The following is a 15,116-nucleotide window of genomic DNA, read 5'->3' on the forward strand; positions in this document are numbered from 1 at the left end:
CAAAGGGAGCTTGATGCTGGCAGCAGGTGTTCCCTCAGATATCCCGGACCCTCGCCATTTAGGGCTTTATAGGTCATCACCAGCACCTTGAATCTCACCCGAAGGGCAACCGGAAGCCAATGCAGCTCACGGAGGTGTTACATGGGAGTATCGGGAAACCCCCATCACAACTCGCGCAACCGCATTCTGCACCAGCTGAAGCCTCCGGGTGGTCCTCAAGGGCAGCCCCATGTAGAGAGCGTTGCAGTAGTCTAAACGGGAGGTCACGAGCGCATGAGTGACTGTGCGTAGGGCATCTCAGTCCAGGTAGGGTCGCAACTGGCGCACCAGGTGAACCTGGGCAAAAGCCCCCCTGGTCACAGCTCCTATGTGATCTTCAAAATTGAGCCGTGAATCCAGGAGGACGCCCAAGTTGCGAGCCCTATCAACGGGGGGTAACACTTCACCCCCCATCGTTAGAGATGGAATAGTCTGGTTGACCCGAGATGCCGGTATGCACAGCCACTCAGTCTTGGCAGGATTGAGACGAAAGATAAGTGTGCAATGCGTGTTATGGAGCCTATTGAAGTGGGAAACAGGCCCATGGCCTGCAGGAAAGGTTGACTGCAGGGGCGCTATATTTGCTACAACTATAGTTGCTTTTTGGGGATCTGCTATAACTTTGCACAGTCTCTAAGTGACCGGTTATAAGTTATTTCATGCAGAATTTTTTTTTTGAGATGTTGCAAAAGTTTCAGTGATGTTGCCCAGTGCAACACACATCATAAAAATATTGCACGCTTATTGCCTTTGAGGTATTAACTGCTTACTAATTGGATGTATTAATTACTATTTCCAAAGTCTTTTCACTGTAGATTGTCTTATGGAATTCCTGTTCCAAATGTTTCTCTTTCAAGAGGGTTGGCTTTTCTCAGCAATTCTAATGAGATTTATATCTTCCAAGGCTTGAGACAACCTTTAGAATGATAGTACTTATCCAGTTAAATGATCTCCAGAGTAGGTTTACTAAGATTCCTTTGTGGCTTGTTAAATAACTAGACTACTATCACAGAAAACTAAATAAAAATTTAATTATCCTAGTTCTGAATCTCATTTTATTTTGGTTTTTAAAATATTTTTATTATAATTAAAACTTTTATGTTAATGTCTTTTTAGGAGCATTTTTAAGTTAGAAAAGCAGTCAAAATGTAACTATTTCCCCCTTTTCCTTCTTATGTGCAAATGCCGTAACTGCAATATATATGACAATTAAGTAGATATGTTTGGGGACAAGATTTACATTGCAAAATGTATAGTCTTATATAACAAAATGAGACACAAACTATTAATTTTAAAATCATAAGAGCAAGAATTTGTATTGAACTTGCACTTAAAATAGATGAGTTTTTTGCAAACCAAAACAACAAACACCCTAACAGACAATCAAGATAGGTATTTTTTTCAAAAGCAAAAAACTACATCTAATTGGCACTCAAAATCTTTTTACACAAGATTTAAAAATTAGTCTATTACAACAGATATTTTAGGATTTAAATCCCAAACTTACATTTCTGCCATCTGTAGTAATCTTGAATATTGCATCTTCGCTGTCATAGCCATGATAGTCTGCAATTATATAAATACAATTTTCAGATACACACACACACACACACACACACACACACACACTCCTGCCATTTCCATTTCTGTCTTATGAATATACCTAATACTCCAGCATCCCTTTTTCCCTACAATCATCCTGTGAAATGGGTTGGGCTGAGAGAGTGTGACATATAACTAAAACAATGCTAAATTAGACCTTAGGATATCATGTGCTCATTTGCTTCTTTCCAATTTTAATATATTAATCACAGAAAAGATCTGTGCCTAAATATCAAATATGTACATATCAGTGATGTATGGTTATTTATTTCTTTATGATAAACATTATTTTTTCATGTATGTTTTCCAATCTATGAGGCAAAATCTGTCTAAGTTTCTGATGTATAGATATCAGCTTCTAAAGTCCCTTCTTACAACCCTGTAGTCTCTGTTATGGGTAGAATTGCTCTAAACTACAAGGCTATAATGTGCCCTGCTGTAGCTTTGGTTTCACCACTCCTGTGTTTTTAGAAGTATAAGCTACAATGTGCCAATATGTTAAAATAAATTTAAGCTATTTTTGGGAATAGAACTATATTGCCAGAGTATCGCTTTTCTGTTACCTGAAAACATTTAAGCATTTAATGCTTAAATACTCATCTCAAATTCCTTGCTTAGTTAAAAGAAGCCAGTATTTAGAAGACAAAATATCCCAATAATATTGTGGTCTGAAAACATTTTAGGTTTTCTTTTTAAATTTCATACATATATTGTTTTTTCTTACTCAATTTATTTCTATATGTAATGGTGTTTAAAGCTTGCAATGACACTACACTGTCTTTTATTTAGGTTTATTTAGGTAATTAGATTAACAAACATTCAAAAGAAGCATTAATAAAAATAAGTTAGCTTACCTTCTCTCTCTGAACAAATATGCTGAGAATCTGTTTTTATGCTTTTGATTTTGGAAAGATTTGCTGTTGTTCCCACAGAAAGTTTACCAGAACTCTCACGGTACTCTGATTTAGGATTAGATTTATAGTTTTCATTTTTCTTTCATAGGAAGGAAATAAAGACAACTTACAATGTATATAAATGTTAATGTATACAATGTTAATAAATATATTTACAAATTTTTGAAGTTCATAACTAACAAGTTCCAGCAATATTAAGACTGATTTCCACTAGAAATGTAACTAAGTTTAATTATCCTGTACCTCTTGCCTTGTAATTGTGGGCAACTTGAATTGTCCTTCTTGTATGCTGTAATGTGTTTCCTTAGCATGATATGATTCTTCATTATTTGCAGTAGGATAATGATTTCTTACTGTTGCTTGATAAACAGTTGGAATCTGAAATTTTTCCTAAAGAAGTTAAAGGATTAATTTTCAAATTTTTAACCAAAATGTCTAATTTAATCTCTGATATTACCTACTTAATGTTAATCACACTTGCTATATTTTCATTTTAGTTCCACTTTGCACTAATAGATAAATTGAAGCCTGTGTAGAAAATATTTAAATTAAAACAACCAAACATTGTTACTTTTTGTAATTAAAATATCAAACTGTACTCTCTGAAGCCAGCCATGTACATTATGATACCTAAATTGCTCTATTTGACCCAAAGGATTTAAAATCATCTTGAAAATAAAAAGAAAAAAACTTTTTCTAGAGTAAAGCTTGAAAGAATAAAAAGAAAAAAAGATATAAACACAGGCAATAAACTATGTAATGTCCATTACTTCACTTTGTAATTCTTCAGCATAAACTAATCCTCTCCATTCCAATACATGTGTGCCCATAATGTACTTGAATATTTGCATGCATGTAAGTATGTGTAAAAGGGATGCGGTGGTTCAGTGGGTTAGGACACTGAGCTTGTCGATCAGAAGGTCGGCAGTTTGGCGGGTCGAATCCCAAGTGCCGCGTAACAGAGTGAGCGCCTGTTAATCATCCCAGCTTCTGCCAACCTAGCAGTTCGAAAGCACGTAAAAATGCAAGTAGAAAAACAGGGACCACTACGGTGGGAAGGTAACAGCGTTCCGTGCGCCTTTGGCGTCTAGTCATGCTGGCCACATGACCACGGAGACGTCCTCAGACAAGCGCTGGCTCTTCGGCTTTGAAACGGAGATGAGCACCGGCTCCTAGAGTTGGAAACGACTAGCACACATGTGCGGGGGAACCTTTACCTTTAAGTATGTGTAAACATAAATGTACAAGCATGTATACCTCCCAAATCCTATACTGCAGCAAGAGCAATAAAATTTATTGATATTTATTAATCATTTATATAGCCACCCATCTCATCCAAGGCAGCTCTTAAGACATATTAGACAACTTCCACTCAAACTCCTATCTTCTCTTTTTGGAAAAAGCTGTGGGGCTTAAATTGCACAAGTTCCTGGATAAAGGTAGCTGTCTGGGTCCTTTTCGATCTGAATTCAGACTGAGATATGGAATAGAAACAAATTTTGTTTGTTGTTGTGAATGACTTTTGTAGGGACCCAGATCCTGTTCTCTCTCCCAGGTACTTTTGATGCTACTGACTATAGTATCTTTCCAGAGCTCTTGAAAGGAGGAAATGGTTACAGAACAGTGGATATTTTCTTTCCTAGACCTGTGGGACTATTAACAATGATACAGGATGAACACCTATTTCATATGTGATGTGAAGAGCTTGGTTTTCTCGTCCACATTACATTATTTATCACCTACATGAAGGTGCTGGGGAAGGTAATCTGTTGCTTCAAGATGAGTTACCATCACTATTATACCGATCCACTCAGAGCCAAACAGGAGATGCTTTCGAGATCCTTACTCTGTGTCTAGATGCTGTAAAGAACTGGATGGGACAAAGCAAACTGAAGTTGAATACTAGCAAAAAGTGGCTATTTGCCCAGCATCCGTGAGCTGGAGTAGAATTCACCCTGTAATAGCTGAAAAATCCTCCATTTTTATTCAAGAGATAGCTCCTCATTAGATCATCAGAAGCCATAAACAAGTCTTCCCCCTAGGAAACTGGAAGATAAACTGAATTCCAAAGAGGAAACACAACACATTTGTTGATATTTCTGTAATCACATCCTATCCTCTTTTACTAGCCCTTGGTAAAAAATATGTGTGGGAAAATCTTGCTTCCAATGGAACAGCCAAGAACTTGACAAGAGGTTTCCTTGCTCAAATAAATATATCCATAATTTGGGAATTCTTCTGATTTGTGGCTCTAAATCAGCAGGTAGAATCTGCAGGCAGTGCATCTTGGTCCACCTTCAGAATCTGTACCATTAACCTTTTTTAAGCAGAAATTCTGGCAATAACCTCTCAGGCCTTCATTGTTTCAAGATTGTATTGCTGCAATGCATTCTACCTGTGCTGCCTTTAAAGACTATCTGGAAACTGCAACTTATACAAAATGTATCTGCTTGCTTTCTAATGGGTACAGCTGATTCATCAAAATAAAATCAATTTTGTAGCCATTGCATGTCTGTAGGTTTTCTGTAGGTTTCACAATGCAATTCAACATATTATATATTTCAATATATAAAACCATACAGGCAAGATCCCAAGATCCCTACAGCATGGTTTTCTCGAAAACTGTGTTTATCCTGTTCAACAAGGGAAGTTCTGGTTTCCCTGTGTGCAAGGTGAAGGGGCCCCATGTAATGTCATGGACTGGGTTATCCGGCATCCTCTGCAGGAAAAATGAGACAGGTAGTCCTCAACTTTCAACCATAATTGAACCCAAAATTTCTTTTGTAAAGTGAGTTTTGTCCCATTTTACGACCTTTCTTCCCACAGTTAAGTAAATCACTGCAGTTAATAAGTTAGTAACACGGTTGTTAAGTGAATCTGGCTTCCCCGCTGTCTTTACTTGTGCAAAGGGCACATTGGGGATCACATGATCCCAGAACACTACATCTGTCATAAATATGAGTCGGTTGCCAAGCAAATGAACTTGGATCACACGAGCATGGGGATGCTACAAAGGTCATAGGTCTGAAAAATCATCGTAGATGAGTTTTTTCAGTGTTGTTGTTAATTCTGAACAGTCATTAAATGAACTGTTGTAAGTCAATGACTACCTGTATAGAATTCTAGGCTGTACACATGCCTAGATGAGAATATGTTTATAAACAGAATGCTTAGCTTACATGTTTCCATACCTCTAGCAACTGATTTATATCCTTTTGCAAACCTTCATTTTAGTTTCTTATTTAGGCTACCAGCAGGAAACCTACTTTACTGCATCATTTCAGAAGATGAAACTGTCAATATGAAATGTTCAGTATTAGAGTGACAGATTTTTCATTTAAGGATACCTGTTCTGGAGGTAATTCCATGCTTTTAATATAGTAACCGTGTTCCTCTGCATCTTCAATTTCTGGCAGTACAAGGTGTTCAAAATATGCTTTCAACTGGTCATCACAGAACTCTTCACCTCCAATATCATAATCTAATATGGAAAAGAAAGGTTTGCTATTAAAAATAATGTTTCACATTGTCACCATTGATCTCCAGAAGATTGTTTGTTTTAGTAGAATGTTTTAATAGATTTTAAAATTAGAATTTAGCTGCATGAAAACACCAGAATATATGCAGTAATCTGTTTGCTGACATGATACACCACCATTAGTAGAAGAAATTCCCCAGAGTTCAATTTTTTATCTCATACCTGCAGAACATTCTTCCAGGCTCTCAAAGCTCAGCAATTTCTCATTTTCTATAAATCTGGAAAAGCCAGCCACAGCATCGGTGCCTATTTCACTTGCTATCTCATTCTCATCAGGAAGTAGTGAAGCAAACTGCAAACATGAATTTTAATAAATTATTTGGTTGATAATCTGCAGAACTCTTAGAAATTAATCTATCAGCAGAAGATCCCAAGGAAAAAACTCACAAGATGGATACAAAGCACTTATAATAAAAGTTATTCCATTTAAGTTCCACATGGAAGGTTAAAAGTAGATCCAGGAAAATCAAAATCTCTTAACTGTATACCACATAAACTAGTGAAAAATTAAAAGAAAAAGAATGAAGTTTAGTTTCAGTAATTAAGATGGAAATCCTGATTTATCAAATATTTGGAATTTTTAAAGTGTTAACAAGTACATGGTCTATACACACGTTTTATATAGCAGTAGCAGTAGCACTTACGCTTATATACCCCTCCATAGGGCTTCACAGCACTATACAGTTGTTTTATATGCCTGAACTTCCAAAAAAAATCAACAAAGCTTCCCACCAAAAGATCCTAAATTATAAAAGAACAATCCTCTTATAGATTAGCAACTGATTAAAGAAACAGAGTACTGATGAGCAACACAATAGGATCTTCCAAATGTTTGAACTAGTTCTGTTTAACTGTTTTATGAATGAGCCAGGGGTAAACAGTAAAGTATTGTAGAGTATTAGCAACACCTATTCAGGCGTTGCTAATAAAGATAAAGAATCGAAAGGGAGCTATCAAAATACAACAGATAATTAAACATGCGGCAAATAAATTTCATAAATAAATAAATGGTCATTTAAATGCAGAGTACCTAAATATAAAGCAGCACTGACACAGAAGTAACTACAAAAAGATTTGCGGATTATGACTTAAAGAATCATGAATTAACACAGAATTGAACCAAGCCATTATTTTGCTTGTGTTCTGTTATATATTTACTCTGTGATGATCCAAAACTGATGATCTTCTTTTGTCTGTCTAAATGAAGAAATGTTGACCTGTTTTAATAGCCTTTCCCCTAAAGTATTAATGAAAGATCTAACATAAGGGTTCTTACAGATTAAAAAATGAAGTACTCCATTCACATGTGAAAATTTGGTTTAGTGTGCTTACCATATAACTCTTATGTAAAAAATACATAGCATTCTTGATATCTCATTAAGTACGAGCTGGAGCATCAAATAATCTGAACAGTGCAAAAATTCCTTTGGCTGTTTACAGATATTTGTTTAAATACTGTAATTGTTCAGAAATGGAAAATGAAATTATAGTACGCACAGGTATACATATGTACTTTTACAGATTGTAGGAAAAAAATACCTGATTTTCATTTTCTTTTTCCAATGAAATATATTCTTTAGTTGTCAAATCTGAAAGTGAAAGAACCATTTGAATTTAACAAACAGATCCATAAAAGTGATAAATGACAATTTTTAGTAAACAAGTTTCTATTGCATTGCAAGCACATAACATAACCAAGTTTTCCTAATAACATCAGACATGAGTGTTATTATCTAATTAGAACTTATAACATACATGAATCAATTATTTAAAAAAATGTTTTAATGGATTTTATGTTCATTAATTAATTTATAATTCTATCTCACCTTTCTCTCCTACAAGATGATCCAGGCAGTTAAAATAAAACTGATTAAATAAATATGCACAAAAATTAAAATCTAATTGGGGTAGTTTACAGTTGAATTGTTCCTGAAAACATTTGATAAAAAATGTTTTATTTCTTAAAAGTTCGTCCTCCTTTTAAACTCCTTCCCTTATTAGCATTTTTTATTCAAAGATGTTATATTACTCTCTTTTGAGCTGACTGCACTTTTCATTATATGAAGATTCTGTCAGTGAACAGATATACTATTAATATGTAGAGTAAGATAATAAACTACAGATAGATCTCAACTTACAACCAAACTGAGCCCAGAATATGTGTTGCTAAGTGAGAAATTTGTTAAGTGAGTTTTGCCCATTTTACGACTTTTCTTCCCACAGTTGTCAAGTGAATCACTGCAGCTGTTAAATTAGTAACACGGTTGTTAAGTGAATCTGGCTTCCACATTGACTTTCCTTGTCAGGTTGCAAGGAATGGATACTGCAACTGTCTTAAACATGAACCAGTTGTCAAGCATCCGAATGTAAATCATGTGACCATGGGGATGCTACAAATAGAAAAATAGGCATAAGTCACTTTTTCAGTGCCGTTATAACTTTGAATGGTCACTAAATGAACTGTTGTTAGTCGTGGACTACCTGTATAAGTATATTTCTACAAGTCAATGTTAAAAAGAAAAAAAAACCACAGAAAATAAAGTTTCTGGAAATACTGCAAAGTATGGGAACAGGTAACCAACAATGAAAAAAACCCTTTTAAATACCAAGTGAATTATTTCTCTCTGCTAGTCACTTCTGAAATTTCAGAATATATTATTGGATTAGTAGTACTGCTTTACAATATATAAAAAGATGTTGAGACTCTGAAAAGAATGCAGACAAAAGCAAAAAGAATGATTAGGGGCTGGAGGCTAAAACATATAAAGAATGGTTATAGGAATTCTCAGTGGGTGCGCCAGCCCTCTGGAACAGCTTACCAACCGAAATCCGGATGGCCCCTGACCTCCGTACCTTCCGTCGCGACTTAAAAACTTTCCTGTTCCAGCAGGCCGGCCTGGCATGATAGCGTTAATTGGGGTCCCAGTTTGTGTTCATTAGTGTTTCTTATTATTTTTATTGTTCGATCTGTATACCTTCCTTCCTCTGTACACCGCCCCGAGTCCCTCGGGAGAAGGGCGGTTTATAAAAACTAATAAATAAATAAATAAATAAATAAATAAATTGGGTCTGTCTAGTCCAGGGGTAGGCAACCTCGGCCCTTTTATGACTCATGGACTTCAACTCCCAGAATTCCTGAGTCAACTAACTCAGGAATTCTGGGAGTTGAAGTCCATGAGTCATAAAAGAGCCGAGGTTGCCTACCCCTGGTCTAGTCCAATGAAAAGAGGGACTGGGGTGATATAATATTGCTAAGCACATTGATTTGTGCTTCTTAGATTGTAAGCCGCCCTGAGTCTTCGGAGAAGGGCAGGATATAAATGGGATTAAAATAATAATAATAATAATAGCAGTTTTCCAATAATTGAGGGGAAAGACAAGGGAGGTCAAACTATTTTCCAAAGTGCCAAGAGGCAAGACAAGAAACAATGGATGGAAACTAATCAAGGAGACAAGCAGTCTAGAACTAACAAGAAAAATAGAGCAATCAATCTTGCTTGCCTTCAGAGGTTGTGGATGTTCTATTACTGGAGGCTTCAAGAAGAGACTGGACAACCATTTGTCTGAAATGGTATAGGTTCTCCTGCTTGAAGAGGGGGTTGGACTAGAAAACTTCCAAGGTCACTTCCAACTCTATTAGTCTATGTTCTAATAACTAGAAAGCTAGAAATAGTTTCTTAATCTCAGACTATGGAAAAAGGCTTTAGCTTGAACATTTACCTTGTTTTCTCCTCTGTATGCTATTCATTACTACAAGCAAGGATTTTGAAGGATTTATAGTTTATTTCCTCAATACTTCAAATTATTACAGTATCATTTCTCCCTATTTATACAGCTACCCATCTCACATGAAAGTGACTCGACATGAGCTAGCAATTAGTCTAGCACTTAGCAATAATTAGGTTATTTCAATATTATATTCAGAAAAAATCTAACAATTAAAAATTAATCTGATTAATTAACAAAAATTAATCAAGGCTGGAAATTGAAGAAAACTGCTGTTTCAATTGGTAAATTTCATCTCCCTACCATATACTTAATAGGCAACTGCACAAATGTTACTTTTGAATTTTTTAGACCCATTTTAATTATACAGGAGATACTATAAGAGATTGTCATACCCTTTTTTTAAAAAATCAACAAATAGTTTAATTTATCTAGAGAGATTAAAAATGTAAATAAATGAGGCCATGCCGCTTATTTTTAAATGAAAGATAAGTATTATTGTGTGGTGGGGTCAGCACCAAAATTGACTCTTATGGGAAAGACGTAGATTTCAGAACTAAAAAAGATGTAATAGGTTTTACTCCCATTCTGCTCTTATTTATTATCCTTACTTCCTATAGCATCATCTAGAGCTCCCTTAAGATTTATAGACTTTATTTTGAAATTCATTAGCTAGCATGGACACTGCTGAGAATCTGGGAAGCACCATATCTGAAGGACAGCAAAGTTGAGAAATACTGTATTATTCATTTCATCTATGTCTTCTGTTTTACATGTGTTTATGTGCAAATCAATAAAGCTGCATTATCATGTTACATTTCAGAATGATTTCGCAGACTTCCCCAGTAGTCTCAAATTTGCCGATAGATTCTTCTCTGAAGTTCTTCTACAAACAATTCCATTATTATTACTAAGTGTGTATGTTTCCATTACAAATACACCTCAACTTGCAATCATAATGGAGCCCAGAATTTAGGCTATAAGTCATTGCAATTGTATGTCAAAGCAATCTGTGATTGGACTAATTTTTTACCACCATTTTTACTATGGTGGTAAAATGAGTCATAAGCAAATCAATTCTTCCAAATGGGTATTTTTTTTGTCAGAAAATGGCAAAAAACACAGGAAATCAGCAAAAAAATGCAAATTGCAGTCACATGACTGCAAGACACAACAACTGGCTTTAAATATGAGCCAACTGCCAAGAGACCAAAATGCAGTCATGTGACTATGGGGAGAATAATCATAACTTTGAGGACACGTCTTAAGTAGCTTTTCTGAATTCTGTCTTAACAGTCATTAAACAACAGGTCATAAGTTGAGAACTACCTGTACGGAGATGTTGGAGTTTTTATTTTAGAAACATATTATTTTCAAATGACTTGATGTTACTTAACTGACAAATAAGGTCACAATTACAATGAGTACAGCATATATTTGTTATTATACCAATATTTTTACAAATCAGAATAAAACACCATTATGAGTAGAACTTTACGAATTTGGTTTGTTGTGGATTTCTTGATAATGCTAAAACTCAACAGACATAGCTGAAACTACATACCTTCTAAATGTTTTTCATGGAAGTTATTCGGATTTTTGTCTAAGCAATCATCAGTAGAATTTTGGCTTTTTCTCTGCAAAAAACTATATTCATTTTGGGGTGGCTCCAAGATAATCTCAGCAACATCACAGTTTTCCCTGGGAAAGTTCAAAATAAGGTTTTAATTATGAATTTTGATTTTAAAAGGTCAAAAAGTATTTTTTTAACTAAGTATCAATGATTTCTTTTTTGTAATAATTAATCTGTTCCTTTTTAAATGGTAACATTAGTAGCAAAGTAATCTGGATAATCAGACAGGCAAAAAATTGAAAAAAAAAAGATTTTAAATACATGCAAGTGCATTTTTATTTAAAATATGTAACCAATCTATTGTTCATATTATCCACTTTCAGATTTCAAAAAGAAAATTTGAAGTTGATTTAACACTTGTTAAACCAATTGAATTATTTTTCAACTGTAAACTCATTTCTCCAACATATATCTGGATGATAAGTATACAATTAAAAGCCACATTGCTTAGGAATTACTGTATAATCTAGGAAGGCTGAGATACCACATGTGGAACAAAATCGAAACATCACGTAAGACTTGTCCTTAGAGAAAAAAGTGATTTTGGTAACCATACTGTATATTAATGATACTCACAAAATTCAGACTAATTATCATACATATTAAAATATTAAGTCTATATAAAATACTAGCTTATTTATTTGCTAATATTTAATAAGAAATGTTGACTACAGGAAGTCCTTGATTTACAACCATTCATTTAGTGACTGTTCAAAGTTACAACAGCATTGAAAAAAGTGACTTACAATCATTTTTCACACCTATGACCATTATAGCAGCATCCTGGTCACATGACCAAAATTCAGATGCTTGGCAATTGACTCACATTTATGATGGTTGCAATGTTCTGGATTCACGTCATCACCTTTTGCAACCTTCTGACAAGAAAGGTCAATGGGGAAACCAGATTCATTTAATAACTGTGTTATTAACTTAACAATTGCAGTGATTCACTTAACAACTGTGGCAAGAAAGGGCACAAAATGGGACAAAATTCACTTAACTGTCTTACTTAGCAATGGAAATTTTGTGTTCTTTTATGATCATAAGTTGAGGACTATCTGTAGTTTTTTGTAAAACTTACTTATCAAATGCATTTTGAGAATTATGAATAGTGTTAATTTATTCCTAAAATTCTAATCCATGAACAGACATGGTTCTTTGGAAAATGATAGGAAATACAGAAGTACAACCTATTCTTATTAATTATGCCAAAATTACGGAGTTTTGCATCAAAGAATGTACCACTGATAAATATAAATCTTACACTGTATCGTGAAAGTTAGACATAAGATTTTTCCTTGGATCCGAATCAAGTTCACCACCACAGGAAGATGCTAACGCGGCCAAAAATTTTCTTTCAATATAAGAAGCATGATCAGAAAGTCTGCATGAAAAAAAATAGTTACTTGTCCTTCGTGTTCTCAACTTGGAAAAAAAAAGTAGTAGTGATTTTTAACAGATTATATAAAAAGTTATAGTATAAAGGAGGATAAAAACAATTTTCATGTTTTTCCAGCCACAAATTTGATTAGGCATCTGTATTAAAAGATGCCAGCAACTGGAAGATCAATTTATTTATGTATCCAAAAATAGGCAAAGGCTAAGCTCTTCACCTCAGTTTTAAGAAATCTAGGGATTATCTAGTTACTAGTAGTTCATGCGACAACTCATACAGTATGAGATAGCATTATACACTAGAAAAAAATATAGCTGACTAGTGACTTTTTGTTGAGCAAACCAGTGTCTGTGATTAATTCATGGTTTGGTTTGTGCAAATTTAGGAATTCAATATTACTCAATGGACTAGCAAGTTATTTAAATACCCACTGACACCTTTTGATCAACTGGCAAACTGCTCTTTCTCTTTCATCTAATGTTTAGTGTCGAGATCTATTTTTCTCAAATTTCCATTCAAAATGGCATTCACAATTTAAATTTCATTCACAATTTCCTACTGGAAAAAGAGAAAAACTTTAATTCTATTCCATTTTTTTTCATGACAGTTCTTTCACCTCTATGGCTTGCTATGAAATCTCTCCTTACTCTTCACTAGTACAAGCACATAAGTTGTGCTTCTCATACAGCAAGACACACAAACTAGCCAGCCTATTTTAGCTTACTACATTTTAGAAATTCAACCTACACCATTAGTATCTAGAGTAATTTAACAGACCATGGTCAAATCAACTCTGAATAAGTATATTGGGCAAGACAGCCAGACTATGCACCAATGGAATTTTCTAATAGTTCTTGCCAGTTCACTTGCATTATTTAACTAGCTCACTAGGCATGTTATGAATTATATTTTAAGTATTTAGCAGCTGTTAACATTTTGTTTGGACTATTTTTGTAAAAAGTCATATCAAAATAAAGAAAAATAACCATGCCCTTATTTAAAAAGCATATTAGACTAGATTGCAGTACGTTAATTTGTGACTATGTCATGCAAATGTAAAGAACTGGATTAATAAAATAATCCCTGGTCAAGTTAAAAGTGGCTAAGCACATTGTACAAATACAGTTCATTATTTCAGAATGAAAAGCTAGATCTGGAAACAATTTAAGATTCATAAATTAGTAGCCATGAAAAATCTTTCAGTTTACACATTCTATTAAGTGCATTACCTGCTTTGAGAATCAGTTTTTTGTCTGGTTTCTGTTGAAGCAGCAACTGGAAGACCAAGATTTGATGAAAGTGTGATATTGTCTAAAATTTCATTGGTATGGTTAGCAATAGAGTTGACCAAAACACTTGGAAATGTCTCATCCCCAATATGTTTGAAGTTTTCCATATTACTCTTGTCTCATAATGTCTGAAAGTTTTAATACAAACATAAGCAACAAGAAAATTTATAATTTTATAAATTTTAAATTTATAATTCTAACATTGCTATGTACTACTTTTTTACTGTTATCATGTATTTCTGTTACCTAAATGTTGAATACATTAAATATCTTTCATAAAACTAAAGTAACTCAATAATCAAGTATAATTCTGAACATTACAATTACACTTTACTGGTATTAAATATGTTACCAAAGAGATAGCCTTATTTAACTGTTACAGTAACAAAAAGCATGGTTAATTGTTTCCTAGAACATTGTCAGTCTATTTAATCACCACATGCATTGATTTAACTTTAGCTTTTAATTCAGATTATTATAAAGAGTTTTGTCTGAGAGTTCAGCATCTGAAATGTGCTAAAAATGAAGGGGAAAATGTGCTTTTATTAAGATTTTTAAACCAATCCTAACTTGTACAATTGCTGTAATGAAATTGCCATCAATGACTTGGGTACAGAAAAAATCCTGAATGTGCTATTCATACTGTGCATTTTACATCCTGCTAAACAACTTATTACTTCCCTAACATCTAGACTTCAATTGCCCCCAGACCCAGCTAACACCTCCAAAGACAAAGGAGTGAAAAAGTTGTGGTCTAAAACCAAGAGAACTAAACCGTACATATCTGTCTTTTACCAATAAAACATTCAATTTTAATTGCAATAATACAAGTAGTCCTTGACTTACAACAGTTTAGTGACTGTTCGAAGTTACAATGGCACTGGAAAAAATGACTTATCACCATTTTTCACACTTATGACCGGTGCAGCATCCCCATGGTTACATGATTTATATTTGGATGCTTGACAACTGACTC

The 15,116-nt window shown here is 34.2% G+C and overlaps 1 protein-coding gene across 1 annotated transcript in view; it reads right to left on the reverse strand.

Moving 5' to 3' along the window:
* Positions 1–15,116, reverse strand: part of CEP192 (centrosomal protein 192) — a 62,928-nt gene that overhangs the window by 46,000 nt on the left and 1,812 nt on the right. The window contains exons 2-10 of the mRNA XM_083358724.1: positions 14,081–14,268; positions 12,720–12,839; positions 11,384–11,520; positions 7,633–7,682; positions 6,256–6,385; positions 5,903–6,036; positions 2,799–2,945; positions 2,496–2,634; positions 1,547–1,605 (exon numbers count right to left, since the gene is read on the reverse strand). Of these exons, the coding sequence (XP_083214850.1) occupies positions 1,547–1,605; positions 2,496–2,634; positions 2,799–2,945; positions 5,903–6,036; positions 6,256–6,385; positions 7,633–7,682; positions 11,384–11,520; positions 12,720–12,839; positions 14,081–14,247 (1,083 nt within the window). The 5' untranslated portion in view covers positions 14,248–14,268. The remainder of the gene's footprint in view (positions 1–1,546; positions 1,606–2,495; positions 2,635–2,798; positions 2,946–5,902; positions 6,037–6,255; positions 6,386–7,632; positions 7,683–11,383; positions 11,521–12,719; positions 12,840–14,080; positions 14,269–15,116) is intronic.

This window comes from Vipera ursinii (genome assembly GCF_947247035.1).
Source record: "Vipera ursinii genome assembly, chromosome: 3".
Taxonomy (NCBI): domain Eukaryota; kingdom Metazoa; phylum Chordata; class Lepidosauria; order Squamata; family Viperidae; genus Vipera; species Vipera ursinii.